Raw genomic sequence first — 27,266 nt, 5'->3', positions numbered from 1 at the left:
GATCCCTGGTGCCTTTTGAGGCTAGGGGAGAGGGGTTGGCAGCCTAGCAGCGCCCCCTCCCCATAAGAATGTTTTGCTGCATTCCCTGGGCCTTGGCTCATCCCGCTGTGAGGGGAGGGTTCATAGTAGCATGATGGACCAAGCTTTTAGTTAGGCCTCTGCAATCAGGGTATCCCTACCCTGCACCCTTATGCCTTGTTTTAAACTTTTTTGTAGGGCTCAGGACTGAGTCCTGCGTCAGAAGATAGCCACATCCTTGTAGATGTGGAGACACCAAATAACAAAAAACACTAATTATGGACCAAGATCTAGCCTTCTACCAATTTTGGTGTAAATCCGTTTAGGCGTTTGGCTGTAGATGTGTCTTAAATTCCTATGGAAAAATGAATGGGGAAAACATGTTTTAGACCCCCTCCTTTTGACCCCACGCTTGACGTATCAACCCAAACCTTTCCATGCACAAACTAGGTAAAACAGAGCACTTGTTTGGACATTTTTGTGAAGATTCATCAAACAGCACTAAAGTATGCAGTAACACAAAAAGGCATTTCCTATGGAAACACAATCCTAGCTATAACTACCTGCTGGCGTGCACACCCACACAACATGACATACTTATAATTATGAGGACCCGCCATTGACCATAATAAACTTTGTAACTACTATTCTAACTCAACACATGCTTTGATAGTAGTGTAGGTTATAAAGCAGAAAGAGGCAAATATAACTGCACTTTTAGTTTTTTAATGCACTCGCTCAAAAGTACCTAAACACGACACGGAGGCCAGTCCTCCTCACACACCGGTCCTCACAAAGATTATCTGTTTCAGTTAAGATTTACCTGCACTATGATGAACGATCCAATCCTCACAGCGTGGGCTACACATGCCCACACACACATGCATTTGTTAGCACAGACTATAACAGTATTTTCGAAGGATAAACCATTATTATTGAGCGTTCTTTTTATAAGTGGTTCTACTCTTTTGAACTAGAAAAATAGGTTGAAAATGGAGGCACTTAAGGAATTGGCAATACTTTATCATATCATAGAGAAACAAGCATTATAAAAAACAAGAGATCTGGTTTTTCATGTGTGAACACATTAAACATAAGCCTTCACAAATGCTGTTTACATGAGTATCATGCAAAATGCTGTTTATTAAATTAAAGCCTTCCTGTTAGTTTTGCCAGTGCTTGGAAAACATAGGAAAAAAGGATTGCTTTCTTTCTATAATGTATATAGGAAATAAAGCATTGAATGTGCCAAACAACGTAATCATTTAGTGTACTCTTCAGATGTAAAATACTTAGGGTGACCAGATTTTGGGAAGCAAAAACTGGGAAAGGTACAACATAAAAGTAGGTCTAAAACCTTTAGTCTTATTTCAATATCTGGCCTGTCCCATTTTTGCGTTGCATTGTAAATGTGTGTGCATATATGGTGGGGGGGATAAATTCAACTCCACCGGCAGGTTTGGCAGTGTTTTGGCCACTCCACGCTATTGATGTAATGTGGAGTTATTCCGCCACCGCCACGTGGTGGTGTTTTGTCTTGTGCGCTGCTCTGCAATGGTTATTTGGCTTCCCCTAGGGTGGTTTTCTCTCTCAAGATGGGCAGTCGGCAAGATTTCCCCAACTTGAGTGGTTGCGACCTTTCGCGGTCAGAAAGTGCCTGCTCAGTAGAAAATCTACTTTAGCAGCAGGAAAATCAACTTAGGAAGAAGCTCTGGCACCACGTGGTACCGTTTGTGCTGATTTTTCAGCGCTGATCATCGGCTCTAAAAGTTAATACGAGCAGCACGACATCCCTAATTCCACCCGTTTGCAGAACTCAATGTATTCTCTCAGAGTTTTTATGTAGCTCTGTGGATATATGGATATAAGGATATATATATATATATATATATATATATATATATATATATATATATATATATATATATATATATATATATCCTTATATCCATATATCCACAGAGCTACATAAAAACTCTGATATATATATATATATATATATATATATATATATATATATATATATATATATATATATATATATATATATATATATATATATATATATATATGTATAATGGACTGTCCAGCAATGAGGGAAGCCGCCAGCGTTTTCCCGCAATGCTGGAAGGAGCCGACATTGCAAAGCATTATCTTGTGCGAAGTTAAGGTCACCGTACCTCTTTCTTACTGCCTGTTGGTTGCATATTGCGGGACTCGATGCACTTCACCCGAGGTCTCTTGGTAGGAATAGCGGCAACAACGATCTGAGGAACTTTCCCTGTCCGCTTTCAGTGAGAGTGATTGCCCGCCAATGAGAAGACTCGGTTAGCAGCTTAAAAACAGCAGCTTCGAAGCATTTCCATCTTGGCAAATTTCAGTGAGCACCCGGCACTGATGAGGCACACGCCGAAACGCGTCTGCTGGAGACTGATTCTTGTGGACTCACGAAGTGTGAATTATGTGTGCAATGGCGGAATAAAGAAACTTGCTGGTATCCAGAGCATGTGTCAGACCTGTTTTGTAGTGAAAGCAGGTGTGGAGGTGATATTAAAGCGGAGGTCGGCTCCGCGTTCTGACACGCCCCTCGGTCTGGAGCTCCGCATCAACCGACAAACTGTGGCAATGGACGATGTGCTTGGTAGGCACAATGCGGCGCCCCCCCAACCCGGAGTGTCTCAAAGGTATTGGGGAGAGGGAGCAGACAGTATGTCTGTTTAATGGACTGTCCAGCAGTGATGGAAGCCGCCAGCGTTTTCCCGCAATGCTAGAAGGAGCCGACATTGCAAAGCATTATCATGTGAGAAGTTAAGGTCACCGTACCTCTTTCTTACTGCCTGTTGGTTCCATATTGCGGACTCGATGCACTTCACCCGAGGTCTCTTGGTGGGAATAGCGGCAACAACGATCTGAGGAACTTTCCCTGTCCGCTTTCAGTGAGAGTGATTGCCCGCCAATGAGAAGACTCGGTTAGCAGCTTAAAAACAGCAGCTTCGGAGCATTTCCATCTTGGCAAATTTCAGTGAGCACCCGGCACTGATGAGGCACACGCCGAAACGCGTCTGCCGGAGACTGATTCTTGTGGACTCACGAAGTGTGAATTATGTGTGCAATGGCGGAATAAAGAAACTTGCTGGTATCCAGAGCATGTGTCAGACCTGTTTTGTAGTGAAAGCAGGTGTGGAGGTGATATTAAAGCGGAGGTCGGCTCCGCGTTCTGACACGCCCCTCGGTCTGGAGCTCCGCATCAACCGACAAACTGTGGCAATGGACGATGTGCTTGGTAGGCACAATGCGGCGCCCCCCCAACCCGGAGTGTCTCAAAGGTATTGGGGAGAGGGAGCAGACAGTATGTCTGTTTAATGGACTGTCCAGCAATGATGGAAGCCGCCAGCGTTTTCCCGCAATGCTAGAAGGAGCCGACATTGCAAAGCATTATCATGTGCGAAGTTAAGGTCACCGTACCTCTTTCTTACTGCCTGTTGGTTCCATATTGCGGGACTCGATGCACTTCACCCGAGGTCTCTTGGTAGGAATAGCGGCAACAAAGATCTGAGGAACTTTCCCTGTCCGCTTTCAGTGAGAGTGATTGCCCGCCAATGAGAAGACTCGGTTAGCAGCTTAAAAACAGCAGCTTCGGAGCATTTCCATCTTGGCAAATTTCAGTGAGCACCCGGCACTGATGAGGCACACGCCGAAACGCGTCTGCCGGAGACTGATTCTTGTGGACTCACGAAGTGTGAATTATGTGTGCAATGGCGGAATAAAGAAACTTGCTGGTATCCAGAGCATGTGTCAGACCTGTTTTGTAGTGAAAGCAGGTGTGGAGGGTGTGGAGGTGATATATATACATACATACATATATATATAAACCAAGCTGGTTCAGCATAACCGAGGTATGGAAATGTCCTTTTAAAAGCAAGATTGCACTCGGTATGCTTCAGAACTGTGAGCGGTTTTACCAAAATCGACATTGGAACCCCTTATAATTTTAAAGAACAGTCATGATGCATTATGGGGAATTGAGTCCCGGAGGTGTATATTGGGAGAAAACAAACTCTGAACAGAGGGAACTTCTTATTGACTTTATTTGCAGTTACTTACAACCCTCAAGACGTGCAAAAGTACTGACCTTTGTTCTATTGTTGGAAACACGGCACCACCTGTGAAAATCCTAAAATGACTGTGTCTTTAACAGGGATCAACAGACTTGTTGTCCTTTTTCAGTGTCTCAGAAGCTACGTTTTAAAAATCACAACGAACCCACAGGCAAAGCAGCAAAGGCATGGAGAAAGAGTCGCTAGACTCGAAACGCGTCTGCCATTTAATCTTTTAAATAAAGAGACCAGTTCAAGTGAGTTTGGTGTGGTCCGTGCAGCGTTTTTTGTAGCGCCTGCGTTTGGTGGATATATATATATATATATATATATATATATATATATATATATATATATATATATATATATATATATATATATATATATATATATATATATATATCCTACTGGCTTTCACCAGTATGTAGGTATAGTTAGGACCATGCTTCCCTAGGAAAAGCATTTTTTTACTTGCCTATGTCTTTGGCACCAGTTGACCAATCTTCCCGAAGTTTTCATAAAAAATTGCTTGGCAGCAGCTTTAACTGCTCTTGACAAAAAAGCCACAGCAAACACTCCACTTCCAGCAAGCGAGCTGTGAAATTGCTTTTGCTTGTTGGAAGTGGAGTACTCGTCTGTTTCCCTACCTGCTGTCAAGCGAGGAGGGAAACAGATGAATGCTTTCAGACACAGGGAGCAACTCCTTGTGTCGGAAAGCAATTCCAGCTCCTTCAGGAGCAGGGACTGCCGGGAGCCTTCCAGCTTCCCCGCGGTCCCAATACACACTGGATGCCCTGGGGGCACCTTGGAAACCATGGCCAGGCCCCAGGGGACGAGGCCCTGGGAGGGGGGCTGCGCAACCCTCCTGCCCCATTTGTAAATTGCCATGCCCCTGGTGATGGGGTTCTCGGCCCAAAATTGGCTTGGGGAGGGGGCCCATGTGGCCGCCCTCCCCAATCATATATACATTTTGAAAAAAGTCCGGGCCCCGTGGATGGGTCTTCAGAGCTGAAATCGGCCTGGAGGGGGGGTCATGCATCTCACGCACCCCTAATAAAAATTGTTAAAAGAAAAAGCCAAGTCGCAGGGGAAGTTATAGGAGGCCCGCCCCCTTTCTCCAACACTCAGCAAACACGCCTCTTGGCGCACTTCTTGTTGGGGATGAAGTCCCTTTGGATGCTGAGGGTCCTTCAGGGCCAAGAACCCTTCCTGTTACCTCCAGTAAGTCCCACATGGCAGGACGGCTGAGAGTTAGTGGGAGGCCCGTCTCCCTATCTCGACTAGTTAGGAAATAGAATTTAAAAACCTTATAATTTGCTGAAAAACGAAAGGTTACAGGGACGTTATAGTTAGTAATAGAATTTTTTTCAAACCTTAGAAATTCGCTGAAAAAAACAAAGATTACTGGGATGTTATAGTTAGGCTCAGATTTTACTCGGACAAAACCATAGAAATTCAGCAGTTATAGTTATCTGAGCTATCTATAATTTATGCCCCGCAGTGCACTGCTTATGACCTCCAATGTTACATCACTCATGACATGGTCAGTGGCATCTCTGATGACATCTCAAATTACATCACTGATGACATCATCCAGTGATTATTCTTTCTCTACTAGTAATTAGTCATACTATTTCTAACATATCTCATTTGAGTGGCTGTATGGGTGTGTGAGTGGCTATATGAACGTGTTAGTGGGTATTCAGCAGTGCAGTGCGGGTGCATAAGTTATAGTTAGCTCAGGGAACTATAACTGCTGAATTTCTTTGTTTTTTACAAGTGAAATCTGAGCCAAACTATAACGTCCCTGTAACGTTTGTTTTTTAAGTGAATATGTATATATATATATATATATATACAAACACACACATATAGATATATATGTATTCATGCATATAGATATATGCTAGGCTTATACATTTTGTAAATATGTGCATATTTAAATGTACATACTCACACAAACATTTACAAGGCTACGTTTACATACCCTTAGCAATGGTAGGATTTCCACCCTCTGCCACTTGCCCCCTCCTTTCCACTCTGTCTCTCTGCTGGGAGCAGACAGCAACCTCCTCCTATGCTGCCTGGCAGAAGCCAATGAATTATATCAGACTTCAGAGGTGTCTGTGAAAGGGGAGCATACCTTTCAATTGTGCATCGGGATACCAGGACAGTCCTCTGAAAACTGAGACTGTCTGGGGAAATCCGGGCCATCTGGTCCCTCTAAAAATAGTCCCTTTTGTATTCCAATGGAAGCACCTTCTAGAAGGCGGAATGACACTAAATAGCCAACAGAAAGAAGTGAGACGGTGTTTTCATCTGGGTGGAACCAAAGACAACTCTATGTATATTTTAAATAATTAGTAATAGTACGTCTAGCAGACAGCTTCACTGCAAGTCGGACCTAGAATCAGTCTTGCACGGATTTAAAGAGGCACTTAAGACAAACCTGTTACATAAAGTACCCAAAGTAAAGCTTAGTCTTGGATGATAACACTATAAATGTTTTCCCATCTCTACTTAATTTCTAGATCAGAGGAGAAAAACTGCTGTGTGCGCCGCCTGTACATCAACTTCCGCAAGGACCTTGGCTGGAAATGGATCCATGAACCCAAAGGTTACTATGCCAACGTCTGCATGGGTCCCTGCCCCTACATCTGGAGCTTGCTTAGACAATAACCAATACACCAAGGTGAGCCTTCAATGCATCCTGGTGTGGGCTTGATGTTCTTCTGAGGTAGTGCAATGCCTGTGCTGCATACCCATTCCCCCTGTGCAGACACTAACTGTAAACAGAAAATATTTTCTTCAAGAAAAGAATGAAGAAGGATTTATTATCTGTGAGAAAGTGTAATCACTACAATTTTCAAAACTGTGGAATGCTTTGTACACAACCTTGATGGCAAAGCCATACCTTTCTTCGTGGAAAACCTAAAGTTTTTCTTAGGAGCCCACCACGGATGCTGCCGGATGTCTCTGTTGTCGGATATCAAGGCTGCCGAGTCTTCATTCAATCTCACGCTTTTTCTAACACCACTCTGCACTTCTTGTTTCTTTACTTCACTCTTGCAGCTTTTTTCCATCCATTACTTCTCTTTTTCTCACTGTTTTCCTGTCTTTCCCTCCACCTTCTTTCTGCCTTTTCTGCCTTTCTCTCACACGCTGATTCAAAGCCTACTGATGAAAAATGACACACAGTTCCCAAAAATGAGTGCTTATGCCCTCCACCAGCAACCACCAACACAAGTTTTTTTTAATTTTTATTTTTTTATTTAATGCGATTTTATATAGCGCAAACTTTACCCAACGGTGTCAGAGCGCTTTACAAAAGAACCAGTTACATTACAGAAGGACTTCAGAGTACATGAGTAACATAAAAGATACAAATAGAAAAACCCTAAATTCACATAAGAATGGTAGTATTGGCATTTATATAGCGCACTACTTACCCGTAGGGTCCCAAGGCGCTTCGACCGCTGCGAAACCCTTCCTGGCTTCCCTGAGAGATGGTCCCTTAATGGGTATCTCCAGGGTGAGACCAGGCATCCCCGGGGTCTGGTGGGGCCGTTAGTGAAGATGAGGCAAGCTAATGCCCAGAGTTGCCGAGTGTGATCGCTGATCAGAGTGGGCACCGAGGCGAGAGAATTATCGAGTCCACTGACCCTGGTCCAGAAACCTGCCGCGCCGGGAATCGAACCCTGGTCCCGGGCCGTCCTCTGCTCTCGGGTCTGCCGCCTCTAACCAGTGAGCCACACTACTTCACTTAGTAAGTACATATGTCTACTACAGATACCAGTGGTTAGAGTTACCTATATACAAGTTGCAAATTCACTCAAGATCACATTTTAAAAAGCGAATAGGGTTGGACAATTCTATGTTACATATTTAAAGAGCATGGAAATCTTGCTGTCATTCAACCAGGTGTTCAGGTGGTATTACACTTATTGGCGATGGTCTTGGGTCTCTAGGAATTCCCGAGGTGGAGATGACCGTAGGGGTAGAAGGCTGGGTGGAAGTGGTCGTAGGCAGCAAGCTGGATCCCCGGGCTGATCTTGAGGTCATGCTGGGCTCCATCTTGTTGAAGCAGGAGGACGCGTAGGGCAGGCGGTTCAGTGCCACTAAGTCAGGTCTCCCGCCTGTCTCAAGCACCCGCAGTGAGGCTCCGGCAGGCCCAGCGCGCCAACACCGCAATCAAGTCTCAGGGCTGCAGGTCAGCTGCCAGGATTGCTCCGCCAAATCTAGGCACGCTAGGCCCACTAAACTCCCCTGCCTCACAGTCACGAGGGTGATCGGGCCAGGAGGCCTCGCCAGGATTAGCGCCTTGCAGGCAGACAATCCGGCACCCTCATGGACGTAGGCACCTGCCTGCTCTCTTTGACTGTAACATGTGCTGCCACTGTCGAGAAACACACCTCGTTTACGGCCCGGCTGCTACCCCTCCACGTCGCGGGTAAGATTCCCACAACAGCCAGCAGAATAAGGTGCCCAATAATGTCTTGGAATGCAGGGTAATGTCTGCAGGAGTTAAGCACTACTGACAGTGTACCCAAACCAGGGCCCAAAACAATTACTGTTACCATTATCCTCATAACTAACAAATCTCCCCTTGAGACTTGGTTCAGTATGTGTCAGTTGAGCTGATATCTAGTCCAGGAGCCGTATTTATTCTGAAACTCTCATCCGGCCTATAACTGTCTCGAGATGATAAAGTGTGCCATCTGAAAGGTATAACTGAAAAATGTTGTATGTTCAAAGAAGTACATATAGGATTTTTTTAAAAATGTTTTGGGATATCGATTTGGAAATTACTTATGTTTGGGGATCTCCTGCGAACGGAAATAAAGTTTCCAGCAGCTACTTTCACTTCTAAATCTGGCTGTTACTAGTTAATCCGCATGGAATGGGTAATAACCAAGCAGTCCCATTTTCCAGGTGAAATACTGCACAGAACTCCCATATTCCGTATGGATTAACATTCCTATCTACCATCTTCTTTGAGCAGGTAGTAAATGGGAGTGTAGGAGCCTGGCTGGGGGCAGAAAGGATGCAATGGTTCAGGTGAGGCTTCTGCTGGCCAAATTGATCATTATGTGCTGCCATAGTCGGGGGTTGGTGGGGAGGGGTGAGGTCAGGGCTGTACGTGCTTGTAGCTCGAATTTCCTTTGATTGTACCTGCTAGATTTTCTGGCTGGTAAACCTGGGCCTGGTATTGAGAAATCCAGTTCTAATTGGTTGCCAATGTACCCCCCTACAGGGTTCCTCATGTCTCACTTGTATTTGGGGCCTAAGTCTTTATATGTTGCATACATGATACACAGCAAGCAATCTTTTTTTTATAATGCTGTAGACATTTCGTAACGCGCTTGCTTTAAATGCGAGCCTAATTCGCACATGGCCACTTTATCACGTTTTGTTTATACACCTCCAATACCACACCACCCTACCATCAACAAGGCCACCACCAACACAACTTCCCCCAATTCCACCATCAATACCATCACCAATACCAACTGCAATTGGCACCAACACTACCATCATCTATACCGCTCTCACTTATACCACCCTGCAAAGACTACCACCAATGCCAGCACCACCATCAGTACTACCACAAGCAATACCACTAACAATACCAATGACACGCCTGCCAAAACCTTCAACTCCAGTAGCACTCACACCACCACTACCTATACCAATACCATCATCAACAATACTATCTCCCAGCAGTATCGCCCACCACCACCTCTAACATTATGTTATCAGTGTTTTCCCAGATCATGACTTCATAGATCCCACTTGCCAGGCCAACACAGGTCAGTTCTCACCACTCCAGCGTCAACTGGGGAGAATTGACAGGTTATAACCCACATGTCTCTCTCAAACGTACTTAGAGTGAATGTGTGCTAGGAACATAAAAACCTATCTGAGGCTCAAATACTTTTTATTGGTTCTTGTGAGTTACTGGTACTCTTGACCCCAACGTTGCCCACACAAGAAATCCACAATGTAATTTAAAGTCAATTTTAATGCAGTGCAAATGCACAATATAAGGGTCTTTTAATAGGCATGTGTCCCTAAGGTACGCCTAGTACGCAGGGGCGGTAAATCCTTTAGCCTCCTGGGGGCTCAAACATGGAATAAACTTCCGGTGGCCCTGAGAACTTCCACGGATCTGACTAATTTCAATAAACTTCTGAAAACATGGCTTTTTAGGAGCTAAACCATCCCCAGGGCAGTCATGTGTGAACTTTTTGCGCCAGGTCACTCCTGTTGGAGTAGCTGTGCGCTTATAAATACCAGTCATTCATTCATTCATGTATGCAAAAACCCATGACACTACAGCCACGTGCTATTGGCTGAGAACCTTTTTATGCACGCCTGTGTCTGCCTGTGTCGTCACATTGAATCCACATCTAGTTCCTTCGACAGTGGATGGTTTCAGATCCTTTTCCATATATTTGCAGTGTACTCCTAAAGCATGTGTCTGACTGACAGGGAACCCCGGAAATGGTGATGGTACTGCAGGAGTCCTCCAGCTCCCATGACCATCAACATTGTAAGCACCGCCCACCTCCATCATTGCAGACAGCTGTCGGGATGCTCAGAGCGAGACCTTCTATGTGTGAAATAGTGGACATGGGTGAAATGAGACATCCTTCTTTTTCTCCTGGGTTGGTTTAGAGCAGCAGGAAGAAACCTGCCGGCATGGATTTTTTTTATGGGTCCGATTAATTACAGTGGGAGTATGAGTTTCCATAATGGGAGTGTGATGGCCACCACTCCCTTTTTAAGAGATGTCTGGAGCAGTGAGAACATATGGCCAAATGTAGGAAGAAAAGGTGTTGTGGGTGGTGGCCTTTATGATACTCAGTATGAATTGCCATCAAGACTGGGGAGGGTCTAAGTTATATTTCTATTTGTTCACTAATTTAGGTTAGTTAGTGATAGCGCGGGTATAAAGCATTACACTTTGCAAAGTTTTATAAAGCATGCTTGTAGAAGCATATTCCACAAACGCATTCTTTGTAAAAAAAATAACGTTTCTCTTTTTGTAGAAAGAAATCTATGTGAAGGCCTTGCAGTTTTTTCAAAGCTTGTTGAATTTACTCACAAAGTTTGCAGATGAAAAACTTTGAGAGGCGATTGGGCCAGATTGTTGTTATAGGTCCGAAACTACTTGCTGTATAAATGGTCCTTTTCACACCCTAAAGCTTGCATTTATGATGCTGCCACGTCACCAGCCAACACTGCAGACCGCATTGTCCTTTCCTGTGGCTGCTACTTCTAGGACACTCCTTGAGGTGGCTATCAATTTCAAGGGCGTTGGTAGGTCAGGGCCAGGCTAGATGACTGGTCGCGGCTTTCCCTGGAAAGGCAGCTGTCTTAGCTGCACCTGTCTCCGTCCCTATTGAGAGGACACATTCTGTGTCCTGATGTCAGTACAAAGATATTACGAGTCATGTTGTTGGTTACATACCTAAACTTGACACATTTTCCCAAGGAGACTTAAGTCTGCATCGGGCATTTGTACATTTTATGTCTTGCCTTCAGGCAATTTTAGATGGCTGTCCTTCGAAGACCTATTGTCTCTAATGTAGTAAAAAAAAAACATATATATACACACATATATATATATATATATATAATGTCGAAAACAGGTAAGTTTGGAACACTCTTTTATTCAATTTAAGGTCCCGTCCATGTGGCAGGGGGCCTGAGCCACAGTGAACATTTGGGGAAGTAACGAGTGGTGCCTCTGATGTCTTTTACCCAAACGGGTTGTATATTTGAACTGTGTTTGCAGAAACAGTGCACAGGCATAGAGGAGCTTATTCATAGTCATCAGGCATACTCCAGGACCACGATATCCAGAATGCCTAACGGAACGCCCACATGGGCGGGACCTTAAATTGAATAAAAGAGTGTTCCAAACTTACCTGTTTTCGACATTCATTGAGCCAGTGATCAAGAGCTTTCCATTAGCTCGAAACACGTATGGCAGTGCTTAAAGGCTGGGAGACATGCTGCTACTTTTCCTCCTGTGGCGCCGATTGCAGTAACCCCTGTTTGTGCGGCGAATCCTTAAAGGGCAACCTTGTGGATAGAATACTATGCGGCCTGCCTGGTCGCGGATTTGCCCCGCCGCGTTGTGCGGATCCAGAGTGCTCGTAACAGTATGGGCAACGCTGAGGAAGGCCGGGGGCCTGAGCCACAGTGAACATATGGAGAAGTAACCAGTGGTGCCTCTGATGTCTTTTACCCAACCGGGTTGTATATTTGAACTGTGTTTGCGGAAACAGTGCTCAGGCATAGAGGAGCTTATTCATAGTCATCAGGCATACTCCAGGACCACGATATCCAGAATGCCTAACGGAACGCCCACATGGGCGGGACCTTAAATTGAATAAAAGAGTGTTCCAAACTTACCTGTTTTCGACATTCATTGAGCCAGTGATCAAGAGCTTTCCATTAGCTCGAAACGCGTATGGCAGTGCTTAAAGGCTGGGAGACATGCTGCTACTTTTCCTCCTGTGGCGCCGAGTGCAGTAACCACTGTTTGTGCGGCGCATCCTTAAAGGGCAACCTTGTGGACAGAATATATATATATATATATATAGAGAGAGAGAGAGAGAGAGTGCGCTTTGGGTCTACCCCTTGTTCTTTAGTGGGTGGCTTTCTAGTGCATCTCATTTCTATACTTCTTATTCAGTGACTTTCCTGTATGTTCTTTGTTTGTCCTGGCGCATCATTAAACTCCCTTTTTTTATTATGTTCTGACTAGATGATTTGTGTCCTTCTATGGCTTGATTTCATTGAACAATCTTCCTTTTCTTCTCATTTTCTTGCTCTGTCCCTTGTGTGCTACTTCTACATTAAAATCCGCTGGTGTTAATTTTAATAATTTGAACCGTCTTCTCCTTTGTTGCATCCCCTTACCCTCTCGGAGGCTCCGACGGCCCTGTAGCATTGATTTCTTTCCCCTGCCCACACTCGCTCATCAATTGTTCCCTTGCTCCTCCCCTTCACATTATTGTTTTAAATATATGAATAATTAATTTTCTTGGAGGCCCTACAGCTGCAATTTTCTACCTGGCACCTCGTTTCTCAACACACGTATTTGCTACTTCAAGATGCATGCCTTCCTTCTAGCAGTGCAAACAAATGATGGACAGAATGCTGAACAAATCAAACATTCAACGCCAGGCAAGAGATCTGGGTTTAATTCATAATTCTTTTGCTCACCATGCCACCCCAGTTTGGACCTATTCATGTGCAAACAGTCCTCATGGGAACAGTCCAGCCTGAACTGCCAATCCAGGTCCTCGTTGCACTGGAAACAAGCATCCTAGGACGTGATACCCCGAAACCGATCCCAAGATGCTTGTTTCCAGTCCAGGAAGGACCTGGCATGGCATTTCGACCAGGAATGAATAAAAACTACTCCAGACAAGTGGTTGTTTCTAGTTAAAGTTCATCAGAGAGATACAGCTTTGTCTTAACACAAGGGTGCACCCAGTATAACTCAAGGCAATACCCTTTCAGGCTTAGAGTGTAGGATTGTTTAGCCAAACCGGAACCAAGGAACTCTGGCTAATTCCCAAGTTTAGGCGAATAAATATATATATATATATATATATATATATATATATATATATATATATATATATATATATATATATATATATATATATATATATATATATATATTACCTACTGGCGATCGCCAGTAGGTATATATAGTTAGGATTTTTTCTCTATGGAACTTCTGAAAATTCTATGTCTAATAACTTTGGCGTTTGTGGACGGAATCGGCTGAAATTTTCAGGAAAATGGCACATTTTGTTTCTGATCAGCCCCTGGGGGGGGTTTCGTCAAGGGGGGGCCGAGAAAAAAGGGGGGTCCCAAAACGCGTTTTTCCCATTCATTTTTCCATAGGGCGTTTGGCCTCACTTTTAGCTCGAACGGCTGAATGGATTTGCACGAAACTTGGCAAAATTGTAGGGACTGTTAGCCCGATGTGCCTTTGCTGGGTCTCAATATATGTGCTCCAGTGGATTTTGGGAAATGAACGTTTAAAAAAATTTATATATCTGTGACAGCGTCCTGGATAGCGCACCAGTTCGCGTACTTTTCGCGTAACGGAGCTTTGCGAAGCGAAGCTGATTGGCTCTCCGGTGTCTGTCAACATTCTAAACAGTCCGGAGCGGCCGCCATCTTGTCTTTTGGTAGGATCGAGAGACAAGAGGAGGCCAAAACGAAGGGGGAAATGAAGGAAAGGGGGCAAGGTAGACCTCTTCTGACCCCCTAGGATTGATGAGGGGGATATTAAAGTGGCCCGCGGGGCAAAAAATAAAATAAAAAAAATTGCGATTTTTTGTCGTAGAGGCGCAAATCGGTATGTGAACCGGGCAGCTAACCGGGCAGCTAACCGGCAGTGTAACGGGATTCTGAGGAGAAGCTGATTGGCTGTCAACATTGTAAACAGTCCGGAGCGGCCGCCATCTTGTCTCTCGGTAGGATCAAGAGACAAGAGGTGGTGAAAAACGAAGGGGGAAATGAAGGAAAGGGGGCAAGGTAGACCCCTCCTGACCCCCTAGGATTGATGAGGGGCATATTAAAGTGGTCCGCGGGCAAAAAAAAAAAAAAAAATTGTGATTTTTCGCCGTAGAGGCGCGTCCCGGTACGCGAACCGGGCAGCTAACTGGGCAGCTAACCGGCAGCGTAACGGGAGTCTGAGGAGAAGCTGATTGGCTGTCAACATTGTAAACAGTCCGAAGCGGCCGCCATCTTGTCTCTCGGTAGGATCGAGAGACAAGAGGTGGTGAAAAACGAAGGGGGAAATGAAGGAAAGGGGGCAAGGTAGACCCCTCCTGACCCCCTAGGATTGATGAGGGGGATATTAAAGTGCCCCGCGGGGCAAAAGAAAATTGCGATTTTTCGCGGTAGAGGCGCTTCCCGGTACGCCAACCGGGCAGCTAACCGGCAGCGTAACGGGAGTCCGACATCTTGTATTTTTGGAGCGTCCGGTTTGTGTACCGGGTAGCGTTCCGGTAAGCGTAACAAGGGGAAAACCAAGAGAAACAGTAAAATAAAATTTAAAGGAATAGATTTCCACCAAACTTGGCAAAATTGTAGGGACTGTTTGTTTGATGTGCCTTTGCAAGGCGTCAAGATATGTGCACGTGTGGATTTTGTCTAATTAAGGTTAAAAAAAAAACGATATATCTGTAAGCGTGCTCTGGCGCGCTTACGTTACGGGTTTTGTTTGCACTGCACAGACGATACGTCACGTTTATGCGACGCGTCATGAGGCGTCTCACGTGGCTACGTGATACGTCACGTAATAAAGAATATATTTTACAGCTATAGATATTAGCTTTTAAAAAACCAATGAAATTCACTGAAAAAACCATAGGTTATAGACCATATATAGTTCGGAATTTGCATTTACAAAACCATGAAAATTCACTGAAAAAACCATTGGTTATAGACCATATATAGTTAGGGATTAGCATTTACAAAACCTTAATTTACTCGCACAAAACCATAGAAATTCGCATATATAGTTAGTTGCAATAACTATATATCGCGCACCCGCAATCCACTGCTGATGATGTCACATATTACATCATTCATGACATGGTCAGTGACATCACTGATGACATCACTGATGACATCTCAAATGACATCACTGATGACATCTCAAATGACATCACTGATGACATCACTGATGACATCTCAAATGACATCACTGATGAAAAAACTGATAACATCTCATTTGACATTACTGATCACATCACTGATGATATCATTCATGTGATAATACGATGAACCTCTTCAGACTCTAATATAACCTTAGATACAATCAGTGTAAACAGACACTCACAGACTGTCACTCATCCATGGAGTTACTCACACACCTAGTCAGTCATGCAAAGAATCAATCACACCTCCATTTCCTCAACTATACAGTTATACACACCTTACTTAATCAAACATATACTAACACATATTTACTCTCTTATACAATCACTGATACAAGTTCACAATGATCCATACAGCCACTCACACATTCACTGGCTCTTATGCACAGTTATTTATATATGTCAACTCTTACATGTACTGTGTTTTACATATGTACTTACTTTGACATGTAGCACTGAGAAATCCAATCACTCACCAATACACTCATGCAGACAGTCAACCGCCCATACAGCTGTTTCCACATGCACTTTTGAACCCATACATCTACTGAATCAACTGCTCACACATCTATGCACAGAGTCACATACCTCCCAGCCACCCCCACACACACACTCACTCTCCCATACAAATATTTGGGCAACCAATCAATAACCCATATAGTTACTCATAAAGCTACTGATCAACACATGCAGCAGTTTACAGAACTACAGAAATAATGATGCACAAATTAAGACAGTTTAGTCACTAACCCATGCACTCAGTGAGACACATTTAATCATTCTCTCATACAGTCAGTCATGCACCTACTAAATCCTTCATCCAAACACTTATACATCCACTCATTCTTCAATATGTAAGACATATTTTAACTTTACAGAAACATACAGTCACTGGATGTTGTCATCAGTGATGTCATCAGTGATGTCATTTGAGATGTCATCAGTGATATCATTTGAGATGTCATCAGTGATGTCATCAGTGATGTCACTGACCATGTCATGAATGATGTAATATGTGACATCATCAGCAGTGGATTGCGGGTGCACAATATATAGTTATTGCAACTAACTATATATGCGAATTTCTATGGTTTTGTGCGAGTAAATTAAGGTTTTGTAAATGCTAATCCCTAACTATATATGGTCTATAACCAATGGTTTTTTCAGTGAATATATATATATATATATATATATATATATATATATATATATATATATATATATATATATATATATATATATATACATATATCTCCATCATATATATATATATATATATATATATATATATATATATATATATATATACATATATCTCCATCAAAAAGTTGCCCTCTTGCAAGAAACCACGAGGTAAGTAGAAATGTTCCATTTTATTCAAAGGCAGCTGCATACAGATGAGCCCAATGAAACAAACATCCAAATTCACTTCGCCAGACCGGTTTCGGGAATCCTTTCCATTCCTCAATGGCGTTCTGTATGTTAATGGCGGTTTTCCCTCGTGCACCATTCATTTCAAAGAGCCTGCCCCAGTGGGCGTGGCTGAATTCATGGCCTTCTGGATCTTGTGGTGCAACAATGTTTTTCTCCAGTGAGTCCGTTTTTACATGCAGAAAATAAAACAACATAAAACCCCAGTGGGTTGGATCTTGAGTCCTGCTTGCACGTCTGATGTGCTTTTCAACTGTCTTTAGGGAACTGACCTCCCTTAAAAATTTTTATTGAACCAATGAAAAGTGTTATTTTCAGGTCACATGACCATGGGCTTCATCATTATGAAACCAAAACTGTTATGAACCAATAAAAATTGTTATTTTCAGGTCACATGACCCGACGCGCTTACGCTACGCGCCCTGGTCGCGTTGCGTAAGCGCGTCGGATGTTTACGTTGCGCGATCGTATTCGCTCGAGTGCTTCCGGGTGCACTTTCGCCGAGCGTATCACGCGGACCCGGCTACGCGATATGTCACGATCATGTTTTCGTTCGCGATATTGGCGCTTACGGGACGCTCCCCGGAGCGCGCCCCGGGGCGCTTTATAAAAGTACGCTTTTCGGGGCGCTCCCCGGGGCGCGCACCGGGAGCGCTCCAAAGCAAAAAAATAAATAAATAAATAAAAAATTGGGAAAAATTGTAGGGACTGGTAGCCCTATTCTCAAGTGTTTTTTATGAAAATTAACTTTGAAAAAAATATATATTGTGCTACATTGGGCTATATATATGTTAGAGCCCAAATGTAGCCCAAATGTAGCCCAATGTAGCCCAAAGATGGCCACCAGAGACAAAAAAAACAAATGTAGCCCAAATATCAGCCAGATGTAGCCCAAATATAGCCCAATGACAGAATGTACCAGAGTGTTCTAAAGAACAACTAGAGCGCTTACAGTCTTACTTATAAAGTGAGACTTATAGTTAGGAATTAGCATTAAAAAAACCTATGAAATTCACTGAGAAAACCATAGGTTTCACACCAGTTATAGTTACGAATTAGCATTTAAAAAACCTATGAAATTCACTGAAAAAACCATAGGTTTCACACCAGTTATAGTTAGGAATTAGCATTTAAAAACCTTTGAAATTCACTGAAAAAACCATAGGTTTCAGACCACCAGTTATAGTTAGGAATTAGCATTTAAAAAACCTATTAAATTCCCTGAAAAAACCATAGGTTTCACACCAGTTATAGTTAGCTGGAAATTTTACTGACATAAAACCAATGAAATTCCACGTTATAGTTAGTTGGACTCACTATAACTTGCGCGCCTGCAATGCACTGCTGATGACGTCACATATTACATCACTCATGACATGGTCAGTGACATCACTCATGACATCACTGATGACACCATCCTTGTAACAGAGTGACAGACCACCTTTCACTTTAAAGTAACCCTTGAAACACATATTCAAAAATAGTAACTAACATTTTCAAAAAAGTGGAGATACCCATACCAGTTACATCAACCAAATCAGTAATACCACCATCTAATACACATCCACTCATTCACCAATAGTTCAATATAGTCACTCATACATATATTCACTCATCATATGTAGTGATAGACCTATACATCCTGTTACACACCGACAGTCATCCAAAAGTTACTCACACACATATTTACACATGCAAAAAAACTATTGAACATCCATTTATTTGCATATACAGCTATACACACACTACCACTTTACTTCTAAGGAAACTTACACATACTTACTCTCTTAAACAATCCCTTATAGAAACATATACTTATTTAAACAGGAACTCTTACAATCTCTCACTCTCACATATACTCACTTATATATATCAATACTCACATATACTAGATTAAAACATATGTCGTTACTGATAAAAACACTAGTGAGACAGTCATTCACTCACTAACACACACATATATACACACTCATCCACCCATACAGTGCTGCACATATGCCGTCTTCAAAACACATACAAACAGTGAGTCAGTCACCAACACATGCAGCCACTTATACACAAAGTGAAACACTAATACATATATTAAAATATTTAAAAGTTACTCGCAAATATATGTATTCACTAAGATACACTTAATAAGGCAGCTATCAATCAATTCTTTTAAAAAAAACATCCATTTACACACTTATTTAACCATTTATTCTTCCATCGTCCTTTACAAATACATATATAAAACATATTTATTTTTTAGAAAGATACACATTCACTGGATGGTGTCATCAGTGATGTCATCAGTGATGTCACTGACCATGTCATGAGTGATGTAATATGTGACGTCTTCAGCAGTGCATTGCAGGCTGCAAGTTATAGTGAGTCCAACTAACTATAACGTGAAATTTCATTGGTTTTATGTCAGTAAAATTTCCAGCTAACTATAACTGGTGTGAAACCTATGGTTTTTTCAGTGAATAAATATATATATATATATATATATATATATATATATATATATATATATATATATATATATATATATATATATATATATATATATATATATATATATATATATATATATATATATATATATATATGTGCATATTTGTTCATTTGTGCATAAAATTCAAATTCACTTTGGCAGAAAAAGTTATCCACTCGAGTGCCCATGATTGTTGTATGTATCAATGGGTGTTTATTTTTTAATATTTGTGTTTTTTTATTCTACGAGGGTCTTGCAACTTCAACCACTGCAACTGAGTCTTTGCTAGCTCTTGTAGTAATGCATTGTTTGCCATATTTAAAGGCTTTAATCCAATTCAAAGATGGCTGCCTGTGCACACAGAGGTCGCCTTCCTTGGATGAGCTTTCGCTCCTTCACAGATGGCTGCTTGTGCATGTGCGCACACAGAGGGGGCCTTCCTTGAATAAGCTTTCGCCCATTCAAAGACGCTGCTTGTGTGTTCTCATTAATAGTTTAAAATAATAATTTAAAGACAACTTCATGCGGGGTTGAAGTTCTCAAAAGGGAATTGTAAGGTAAGATAACTTTATAGGAATCAAGAAGTTCTCACCCAGAAAGTCTGTCAAAAGTTGCAATAGATGGCACATCAGAAACACACTGGATCAGTAACATTAACTTGTTCCGTGCTAGTGACGGAACCACTCCGTCACGAGCCACGGGCATCCTGTGCTCATGACTGAGTGATTCTGTCACGCTGCGACCGCTCTGCCCACGCAGCACTGATTCCCCGCCTGTGCGGGCGAATTAGCGAGTGGGCGGAGCTGTGACGGAACCACTCCGTCATAAGCACAGCGCGCCCGTGGCTCGTGACGGAGTGGTTCCGTCACAAGCATGGTGGTGCCGCGTGACCCCCCCCCAGAGCCGCGGCAGAATTACCGCCGCGGCCAAGGGGTTAAAGGAAACTGGACAGAATTAAATACACCTCCATAGAGAAGTTATGGCAGAGTAGTCTATACAGCTAAGAATGTATTACTACCCTTAGGGATCATTTCTAGCAACTTTTGAATAACGAAAACCTAAAGAAAAGAAAAACATAAAGGATTTAAATCTATGCCTCGCAGTTTAAAGGCATTTCGTGCTCTATTAAAAGGATTGTAACTTGAACTACAAGTAACAGTAGAAACTCTGTGACAAAAGCAGTAACCCACTGGCTGATCTACATAAAATACAAATCTGTGATCTGCATGTTACACGTTGTTGTTTGCCTCAGGAACATTATCTTACTTTATTTAAGATGTATCCGAACTGTGACTAGACAAATGACAGATGTCTCCATTAAGTGCATTAACCACCGAAGTTACCTTATGGCAGTATTATCCCCTGAAAAATGGGCACACAAAGATCTCAGCAGGCTGCTCTTGACTCCTATCAGCTTGTCTCGCAAATGATACGCCATTAAGCTGCCACCAAGTACAGTGATGACTGTTGAGTTAGTCCCTGGCTAGAAGATGGATTTGGAACAGAGGGTATAGGGGACAAAAATAGGGCAGCCTGTCCCCTCTAGGACCCACGCCATCTGTAGCTGCAGCGATGTCCACCCCACCAATTTCATGATTCTCCCCCCCCCTTTCGAGGTGGTGAATTGTAGGGTTTCCACTGACACATCCTTAGCCTACTCAGCTGGCGCAAACCTGTGACCTGCCGCTGTGTCAACCAATAGCCCACCAGGACATAGTGATAGTACTTGGATGTATGCATGGTGTGGGGACTGCCATCAGATTTCTTTAAACTGCCCTGAAAATCAATGAATGACCCCACACGCAACGGAAAAAAAAATGCATGCACTCGGTGCATTTGATTACTTCTTTTCCAAAAACAAACTCCCACTTTGTGAGCTTGTTTTTGAAAAAGAAAAAAAAATGCTGAATGAGGCTAAAACAACATGACCTCAGCTCGGCAATTTCGGTAGAGCTGCTTGGGTGGCAGCTTCAGTGTAGGTTTAAAGCTCGCCACCAACCAGGCAGCGATCTTTAGAGAGGGCAGGCGCCTTCTGCCAGGTAGTAGGGGCCATAGTCTGTCTTGACCTGTCGGCCCACAGACCTCCCACAATTGGCTAAAGTAGGCCCTGAGTTTTCTGAGAAAAAAATTGAAGCATAAACGTTAATCACTGCCGCGCTCAAAAACACTGATGTGCTGACTATCACTCTCTCATAAGATACGGATTTTGAAAGTGACAAGAGTGATGGAAATTCACCCAGTGGAATAAACAAATGAGCAACTTAACTTTTCTTCTGGACAGAGAAAACCCCAGTCCTTATCTCGAGAAGCCCCTTCCCGAGGATGGCAATCCCGTGTTCTGATGTCTTTGTTTGCATCTTTTCCAAACGTACACATACTCAAAGGCTAGCTAGCTGCTTTCAGCCAGACAAGACGTTTAGAGACACCAGATACTGAGGAGACTAGATTTAAAGCTCTCAAGACGGAACTGACATTTGTGCTGCCAATTTGACTACGTGTTTTCGAGCTGGCTCTCAGAGAGTAATATCTGTCTCAAGATTCATAGCATTTTTGGAGCCAAATTGACAACTTACTTAAGCACATATTTTCTCAAATCTGGCGCTATGTTGGTTCTTGGGAATGGATTAACACCTCTTTAAAATCAAATAATCGTTTTTTTCTGACGAAAGTGGCAGATACCTGGGGCTATGTTGGACACCTTGGTGTAAACATATTTTCAGCCATCCTTGGCCAGGCTTATTGCATTTTCTGGCCTGATTTATTTCATTTTGGCAGCGATCATTGCCTAAAGGGGCACATTTACAAGTCTTTGACATCCTTTGGGAGAATGTCAAGGTTGTGGGGGAGTATTTCCATTGCCAGTGGGAATTTCTTCAATCCAAATCATTTGCTTCATTGTTTTATAGTATAAAAATGCTCTACTTTTCTAAAATCTGGTGGGCCATCTTGGTCACCAGGTTCTTATCAGGGGCGTAGCTACCACTGGTTCAGTAGAGAATGAATGATGTTACAATGCATACATTTAAAATGCATGCCTTTACAACGCAGTTTTTACATCATAACATCCTTGACTACGCACTCCATTACACTGCATGACAGTACATCGCATTTTTAGAAACTACCTTTACAACGCAGTCCATTACATCGCATTATACCTTTACAACGCATACCATTACAACGCATACCATTACATTGCATGCATAGGGGTACTATGCATTGTAATGGTATGCATTGTTATGGTATGCATTGCAATGCCTGCGTTTTAGTGACATGCGATGTATTGTCATTCGATGTAGTGTCATGCGTTGTAATGCCTGCGTTGTAAATGATGTTGCGATGTAATGACTGCGTTGTAAGTGTATTGCGATGTAATGGTTGCGTTGTAAAGGATGTTTCCCGCAGAAGGTGCAGTGGCCCCAAGGCCCAGATTCCTGAGGGGCCCATGGAACCCTGGTGATTGCTTTATTTAACTACCCCATCAGCAGTCAACTGGGTCATTTTCCTTGCTTGCACCAGGGCCCATGGCATCCTTGCTACGCCACCGGTTCTTATCTGTTATCACCACATTCACACAACACAATGGCTTCTGATGTGTTACTGGCACAAATTTATCAGTTTCTTTTTACTGCAATTGTATATTTTATGTTATTTGCCAGCTGACGTGCAGAAAAAAATCCTCTCCTTTCCCCCTATAGTCACGAACATTGCTACATATGTCAGATAAAACTTGTGACCTGGTCTCTCATCACCTCTTATTCCATTTTATATTTACCATCTATGGCTACAGTGTATTGTTCTTTCATTTGACACAATACTGATATCTGAATCTTTGTTGTGGCAAAATAGATGCTCGAACAATGTATTAGCTATCATACGGTTCTGTGGACTTGAGAGAGACCTCTTTACATACACATTGCAGCCAATCTTCTGCAAGCACCATTTGTGTGAATATCCACACATGCCACAATTTATAGTTGATATAATCAGACAAGTTAAACGCTTTCCTATTCTGCATTCCCATTATAATCAATTCTAAATTGGTGTGGGAGGGAGGCTCCAACGCCACCTCCCGGCACCCACACCGCCAAAGCCGTATGACGCTGCCTGCCAGATTACAAGTTTTCTCGTGTCTGGCAGGCGTTTCTTTGGTGGTCCCATGGCGGTGCCTCTGAAAAAGGGCACCGCCTTGGGAGCGTCAAAGGCAATTCCTGCACGGCATGAACTCTGCAGTCTTTGCTGTGCAGGAACTGGCGTTCATGCCCACAGGGAGTTGCAACATGTGTCCCCCTGCATGCACCCCATGACCCTGAGGCAACAGGGGGCTCTGGAGGGCGCCCTTAGTTTCCTCTCTGTCACAGTTTTCATGGGGGCTCACCACCTTGAAAACTATGGCGGAGAGGAAACTCGTAATAATCTTGGCGGTGCGCTGCGGCACTGCCAAGCATATCGTGGCCTCAAGACGGCCACAACACAGCCAGGGATCTCTGATCCCTGGTGGTTGCGGCTGTCCCATGATGGTCCGACCGCCCAACTTGTAATAGGGCAGTCGGAGCAGTGGTGCCCGCACCGCCACAGTGGCTATGGCGGTCTCATAATCAGGCCCATAGTTTCTGGCAGACAGTTAAAGTGGTCTCTCGCCAGACCTAAAAAAATAAATATTGTGTAGATCGTAGAGAGGGGCCAAAGTGGAATTGGTTAGGGATACAAGAAGTTTATAATCTGTAAATCTAATTCTGTCTCTTCCATTAGAATTAACCAATTTCATAGGTTATGTCTTTAGAATGAACCAATTTCATGGATTATCTATTTAGAATGAACCAGTTTCATCAGTTATTTCCTTTTTTACATTGATGACTTCTGCTTCTGGGGTGAAGAGACAGCTTTTGCGTAGGAACTGCTGCATCACTAGTATCGTTTTTAAAATGAACAGTTTTGCATGTTTTTATGACAATTGTGTTTTTTCACATTTGGATCCGATAATTTGAAATGATTGTTTAGATGCTGGTAATTTTGCATGTTTACTATTGCTTTGTTATTGTTTGATCTCGGGTTGGGACGACGAACTTTAAAAAACTTTAAGCTGCTGGTAAGGTAGTGCTTGAAATGGAAACATAGAAGGGCAGGTACTCTTCGTCCCAGAGTACCTGTGCGGTTCTGAAAAGTGCCAGTACTCTTCCATTAAAAGCATTGAAACTTTGTTGTGAAGTGCTGGTGCTATCTATTCCAAATTAAACAAGTGTAGGTATTGAGTGCCTGGTAGTACTTGCCCATTTAAAGCCCTGGCGGCAGGAATGCAAGACATGTGTTGGCAGGCGTGTTAAAGTGGCATCTTGCTTCTGACCTGATTTACGTGTCCTATAAGGTTAGATATCAGAAGCTTACATAGTTGGCACCATAGCTTTTTTAGAAGAGAACTTATTAGGATGACTTTTTAGGATAGGAAAGTCGAGGCTGAACTCCAGAATGGCTGATGGGGAAAAGTCTAGCTATATAGAGGACCTGTAACTATCTTTGGTGGAGATAGAAACATGGACGAAACAGTCTGAGAAGGACAAAAGCAGTTCAGGAAATGAGAAGAGACTGAAGGGGTCTGGTAATCTCGGATTGTAATGAATTGAGCTGGAGTGAAATTGGTTTAACTGAGACAAGAGGCAGGATCAGAAATAGGGAACACTAAGTGAATGTGAGATACCACTGGAAAGGGCCTAAAATGGCCACGGTACAGGACAGGAAGTTAAGGAACTATTACGGAGAAGATAAGAAATGTGGAGTTTCTTGTAGGCAAGGGCAACCTGTAGGTAAATGTGCTTGTCAATTATGCATAAAAAAAGAATCAATTTCATTCTGAATACATAAATAATTATTTCAATTGAACTGATGCCACCACACTACTCACGTTTTCCTTCCTAAATCCAAGAAACCATTAAGGAAATGTATTAAGGATCAGGCTTAAGTGTGTACTCAGAGTTATGTTAGTGGTAAAGTAGTAATTTACGGTTATTCAGCCACATTTTATTGGTCAATTAAGGACACTTTTTTATATATTGATGAACTGTTTGTGTCGAAATAAAACTTGAATTGGTGGTGGCTTAAAGGTTTTTACGTAATGGAAGTCAAGAAAGCACTAACCAGTTTCTATGTAATCTCGGCTCTCCCCAGGTTCTGGCTTTATACAACCAGCATAATCCAGGGGCATCAGCCTCCCCCTGCTGCGTCCCACAAGTACTGGAGCCTCTCCCCATCGTTTACTATCTTGGCCGGACTCCCAAGGTGGAACAGTTGTCCAACATGGTGGTGAAGTCCTGCAAGTGCAGCTGAGCCTGCATGTCACGTCACTACAAACAGGGCCGACGGACGCGCACTGGTGCTGGGTGGTGCGCAAAGGCAACAATCCCGCCAATATATTGAAGAGGAACAAATGCCTCAAGGAAAAAAGCTAAGAGCTGTTTCTTGGCGAAGATGTTTTTAAGAAGTTTACAAGACTCTTTTAGAAGCTTTTGGTTATTTTTTTACACAAATGTTCCTTTTTTTGTGTGGAAAAGATGGCTTTTTTTGTTTAGTAAATATTTAAAGCTAGAATTTTGACTTTTAATTTATAACTGTTGGAGGATCTGCAAACCTAAGACTCATTGGACCTTGTCTCATCATCCAAAGTGGGCGTGGCAGACGTGACCTTGGAACAAGGAGAGGACGTCTGTCTACCGGATACTGGTCTTTTCCATCCTTGACTTTGCCACAAGTGGCTATCTTCGAAACAGGTCCAGAGGAGTACAGTAAAAAGGATAATACTGAAAAACAAACTTATAGGCGGTGGATTGTGGAATCTGAGATATACTCAAGAAACAAGACCCCCTTGTGTCGGTAGCCCTCTCTTTCTCACCTTCCTGGTACATCCCTGGATGTTCTACTGCAGGCCCTTACTTGTCTAAAACGTCCCAGCCATTGCTTCCACTGGGTGGGTGGCGGGTACGCCTGCACTTGCATTGGAAAGGACATTGCTTGCGGCAGTGGTTGTTGCGTTTAGGACCCTAAAAACTGAAAAATACAGAACAAATAGTTTATTTAAGCCATCTCTCTTTGCTTTAATGAATAAATTTTGTACATAAATACGCGGATTTGTTCTTCTGCTATCTTAATATACTTTCAGCCAACTGCAATCCAAAGCACAGATTTAAATATAAAATTGAGTTCCTTTCTATTTGTAATCCAGTGGTGATGCATTTATGATTCTTGAAGGAGCTTTTTCATTGCTGCTGTTGTGTATCTGTTTGCCTTTACACTATTACTGATTAGACTTCCATCTGATAGAGTGCTGTTGTCAAGTACCTTACAGATGGGTGTGCTTCCCCAATATCGAAGGCAGAATATCATGGTACAGAAACATTGAGGACAAAATATTGAAAGTAAAATATGGAAAGGTAAGTAAGTTTTGATTTTCTATAGGTAAATCCACTTATATAAACCTTGAAGAGATCTCTCTCTCTCTCTCTCTCTCTCTCTCTCTCTCTCTCTCTCTCTCTCTCTCTCTATATATATATA

The 27,266-nt window shown here is 42.7% G+C and overlaps 1 protein-coding gene across 1 annotated transcript in view; it reads left to right on the top strand.

Annotated features, from left to right (window-relative positions):
• The window catches only part of TGFB1 (transforming growth factor beta 1), a 156,369-nt gene extending 129,543 nt beyond the window's left edge, over positions 1-26,826 (top strand). The window contains 3 exon segments of the mRNA XM_086938626.1: positions 6,647-6,782; positions 6,784-6,807; positions 25,887-26,826. Of these exon segments, the coding sequence (XP_086794752.1) occupies positions 6,647-6,782; positions 6,784-6,807; positions 25,887-26,045 (319 nt within the window). The 3' untranslated portion in view covers positions 26,046-26,826.
• The last annotated feature ends 440 nt before the right edge of the window (positions 26,827-27,266 follow it).

Source organism: Lissotriton vulgaris, chromosome 9, assembly GCF_964263255.1.
Source record: "Lissotriton vulgaris chromosome 9, aLisVul1.2, whole genome shotgun sequence".
Lineage (NCBI taxonomy): Eukaryota > Metazoa > Chordata > Amphibia > Caudata > Salamandridae > Lissotriton > Lissotriton vulgaris.
The sequence above is the reverse complement of the archived record's forward strand: the minus strand, read 5'-3'. Positions and strand labels throughout refer to the sequence as shown.